We start from the raw sequence: 4,121 nt of genomic DNA on the forward strand, positions 1-4,121 counted from the left end.
CTACTTTTTGCGAAAAAAGTACCATACAATGTTATATTTTTATAATCCTGATAAATGTAGCTTTCAGGTCATATTTTTTTTATTAGATTATCTCCAGTGGTTTAAAAGTAAACGACGTTTATTTAAAAAAATACTTTTTGATTTTTGTGAATTTTACTCAATATTTCAATTTTTTTGTATGAAAAGGCAAAAAGTTTGTTCTAGAAATGAATTCGCCATCCTTTAATTATCCGAAAATGATACCACACTTGCCCTAATACCCATAGTTTTGAAGATATGGGCCTTAAAGTGAAGCGCGGCGGAAGGAAACTTGCCCCCCCTCCCCCTGCTACCACAGGGGGGGCTCCCGATGTCTACCGACGGAAATCCACTCAGGAGCACCCAAAGAAACACTGTTGCAAAAATGAGCCTTCTATACCAAAGTGGAGGGGTCTCCATACAAATCATTGCACTAAATTCCCTACTATATAGACATACGATTGTTAAAAAGAAAATGATACACAAAAGAAAACTTTTGCAATAACAAAAAGGCAAATAATAGTGACTCACATAATATAGGGTGAAATCACCTATATCAACAGTTTACACCGTTTACATAATACGATTAGCATTAAGCCAATGTCATGCTCTAACGATTCTTAAATTCCATTCGACCAGCAGATTTTTTTTTAATTTTTTATCCATAGCGAGGAAGCTCTTGGCCTGTATCTCACCTGATGATAAGTGATGATCAGGCCGAAGGTGGAAGCGAGCTTCACCCGGAATCCTTAACCACGGAAGAATTGGCTCTTACCAAGATCAAGCGCTGTAAGTGGAACTGAATTGGCCAAACTCTCCGAAGGGATCCCGATCACATCCCCAAGCAGGCTCTGGACTGGAACCCCCAAGGAAAACGCAAACGTAGTCGCCACAAGCAAACTTGGTAGCGCACTGTAGCAGACGAGGCGAAGAAAATTGGCAAGACTTGGAACGAGATTAAACGCGAAGCTCAAGACCGAACGCGATGGAGGACTATTGTGGACGCCCTCTGCCCCATCTAGGGGATATAGGACCTTAATACCCCTTTTCACCATCAATGCCTAATTTTTAAGTCTTAGTGATCTGACAAAACAAAATTCCTGTTATGTGTTACTATAGGGGTCACTTAAAAATTAGGAATTGATGATAAAAACGGGCATAAGTCAAGTAAGTCAAGCTCTTACGATATCCTTTGTCACCTATGGCCAATCATGATTAACACCATAAGATATAATAAATTAGATAGAAAAAATAATAATATAAATTTCGCAACCACCCCGCATAATCACGAGTTTGTACAGAGGTTTGTTAGGACAGTTGCGTTTTATTGGTTGTTTATTATGATTTATATTGTGCAAGAGTATATAAAAGGAAAAAAACATGCCAATTCTCCAAACTGCACTTTACACCACCACTGGCTTCACGATGAAAATCTTTCTGGTGAGACACACTTTCTTTAATTTCACTGGAGCGACAAACGTTTAAATTTCAAATTGCGATTTCATAGTAGGCCCTCGGCCTTTAACTCGTAGAACTTGATAGCCATTGAGGAAGGAATTTCTCGAGTACCGACAGACAAGCTTCATACTCCGTATACCAACCATCCGGTGAAGGTCACGGGAAGCACCAGAATGCGGGAAACGCAGGACCGGTCTTTGTTGAAATCCTTGGGCGATGCCTCTCTCCAACCATCGACGTCTTTTTAGATGATTTAACTATACTCCTGATTGCACCGCGTATGTGACTGCATCAGGCAGTGTGCCAACAGAGAGAGATGGCGGGACATCAACAATGCCTCAACGTGACCACGACTGCTCTGCCAAAAGCGAAACGAATAAGATAAAGAAAACGAATATTCCTGAATTCGAATTGCTTTTCTCAGACATTGCAATTTTTTCCAGGTGTGCCTCCTCGCGGGGCTGGCTTGCGTGGCCTCCTCACCCCAATCCTACGCCGGCGCGTCGACATCTCCCGTATCAGCTGTAGCTAACGCTGCCGGATCACCTGGACAATCGTCAGCCGCTGGAGCAGTAGTCCAGAATGCAGCTCAAGGAAGTACAGCAGCAGCGGGAGCGGCAACGGGACAATCTGCTAACGTCGTAGCTCAGGTTTCGGGTGGAACAGGACAGGTTTCTGCGGTTGGATCCAGCAGACCACCTCTGATTGCTCCCCCATCTATTCCTCCCCCTATTGGCATTCCAGGCTAATTAATTATTAGTTAGTATTTACAAAGCACACCTGTTTAGAAGCAAAATTTAACACTGTTGGATTAAAATTGTAATTTGATGTAAAAATTAAACACCGAATTTGATCGCAGATTGCTGTTTTCATTATTTTTGTAAAGTATGTCCCTTTCCATTTTTCTTATAGGTACCTAAATTGTATTTAAGTACTCATCATCATCGTAAGGTCATTTAGTCTCCATTTCAGGAACACGACCCTCTCCAATTTACCAGAAGCAAATGGAGGATATGGCCTTAATTCCCACACGGCCAGACGGAATAGGTATGCCTGAATTTTTTGCACATTAATTGTTCCTTCTTCACGACATCCTCGAAATTCCAAAAGTGGGTCGTGTGGGTTCAATAGAGTAAAGTCACATGGATTGTTAATTCGTTCATTTTCCCTCTAATGTTAATTTAAGAATCAAAATAATATAATCAGACCCTAAGAAATTAAACCAAATCCAATGTTGATCTAATAAGACTCCAATTTTCGCAGACAGCCCGTAAAATATTATAGGAAATAGTAATAAATCACAAAAAGTAACAAATTTCAACGCCCAATGCCTCCTCTACAAATTTATTTCGCAGCAACCAAGATATTATTTCAAAATTACGAATGATTTATGTTCTAAATAAGATATTAGCTTCTGTCGGCGAGTTGGGAAAGTTTGTGAGCTAGGTCACAGGGAGAATAGATCAGTAGGGAAATTTAAAACACGCCAGTTTCCTGATTTGAATCTAAGTATAACTTACGGCTGCTGGGGCAGAAAAGTTCTCGAGTGGAGACCACGAGTCGGAAGACGTAGTGTGGGCAGGCCTCCCACTAGGTGGACCGACAATCTGGTGAAGGTCGTGGGAAGAGCCTGGATACGGGCGGCGCAGGACCGGTCCTTGTGGAAAACTTTGGGGGAGGCCTTTGTCCAGCAGTGGACGTCTTTCGGCTCAGATTTTAAAGGATCTGACTTTCAGATGTCGTATTCTTATTTATATGCAGAACAAGCCGGCGGGACCGCAATGCAACTAATGTTAAGTGAGTTACAGACTAATTTATTGCCCAAATTAGTGACAACAATTCAATAATACCTACTTGGGACTACATACGAACGATGTATTTTTTCGAAATGTAAAATTCGAAAACAATTTTCTTTTTTTTTTGTCCTTTACCCAAACAATTGAATGTGTTTGATTTCTAATTAAATGTGTTGACTGCCCAAACAATTATCTTCTATACTTATAATAAATCTGTAGAGAGGTCAATTCTGTACATGAAATATATTTCCAAAATAACTATCAGGGGGTGATTAGTGATCGATACTGATGCCAAAAATGCAATCAGTAAAATTTTTGTCTGTCTGTCTGTCTGTCTGTCTGTCTGTCTGTCTGTCTGTCTGTCTGTATGTTCCTTATAGAAACAAAAACTACTTGACGGATTTTAACGAAACTTGGTACAATTATTCTTCATACTCCTGGGCAGGTTATAGGATACTTAGGAATTCCCACGGGAACGGGAATCAGCGGGAAAATCCTTTTGTATGAAAAATCTAAACCGCTTAAGTTAGACGCTTGAAATTTGGCATGCAGGTACCTTAGTAAACTTAAAGCTTAGTTACAACAGGATATTTCAAAATTCCCACGGGAACGGGAGTTAGCGGGAAAAAACATTTGTATGATAAAATCTAAACCGCGTAAGATAGACGCTTGAAATTTGGCATGCGGATACCTTAGTAAACTTAAAGCTTAGTTACAACAGGATATTGCAAAATTCCTACGGGAACGAGAGATAGCGGGAAAAAACATTTGTATGAAAAAATCTGAACCGCGTAAGATAGATGAAGGGGGGGTAAAACAAGATCCACGCGTACGGAGTCGCGGGCGGCC

General features: G+C 40.6%; 1 protein-coding gene across 1 annotated transcript; it reads left to right on the top strand.

Annotated features, from left to right (window-relative positions):
- Positions 1-1,366: 1,366 nt before the first annotated feature.
- Positions 1,367-2,334, top strand: LOC114358273 (uncharacterized). The gene is made up of 2 exons (XM_028312188.1): positions 1,367-1,458; positions 1,920-2,334. Exons 1-2 carry the CDS (start codon positions 1,399-1,401, stop codon positions 2,223-2,225), a joined length of 366 nt encoding a protein of 121 aa, XP_028167989.1. The 5' UTR covers positions 1,367-1,398; the 3' UTR covers positions 2,226-2,334.
- Positions 2,335-4,121: the final 1,787 nt, after the last annotated feature.

This window comes from Ostrinia furnacalis, unplaced genomic scaffold (assembly GCF_004193835.3).
Source record: "Ostrinia furnacalis isolate ACB-3 unplaced genomic scaffold, ASM419383v2 OfSCF3832, whole genome shotgun sequence".
In the NCBI taxonomy this organism is placed as follows: Eukaryota; Metazoa; Arthropoda; class Insecta; order Lepidoptera; family Crambidae; genus Ostrinia; species Ostrinia furnacalis.

What these genes read in the sequence shown, in the direction of transcription:
- LOC114358273 (XM_028312188.1), top strand. Translation starts at nt 1,399, where the DNA reads ATGCCAATTCTCCAAACTGCACTTTACACCACCACTGGCTTCACGATG. An exon ending in TCACGATGAAAATCTTTCTG is followed by an intron (nt 1,459 to 1,919) that starts GTGAGACACACT and finishes AATTTTTTCCAG; the next exon opens with GTGTGCCTCCTCGCGGGGCT.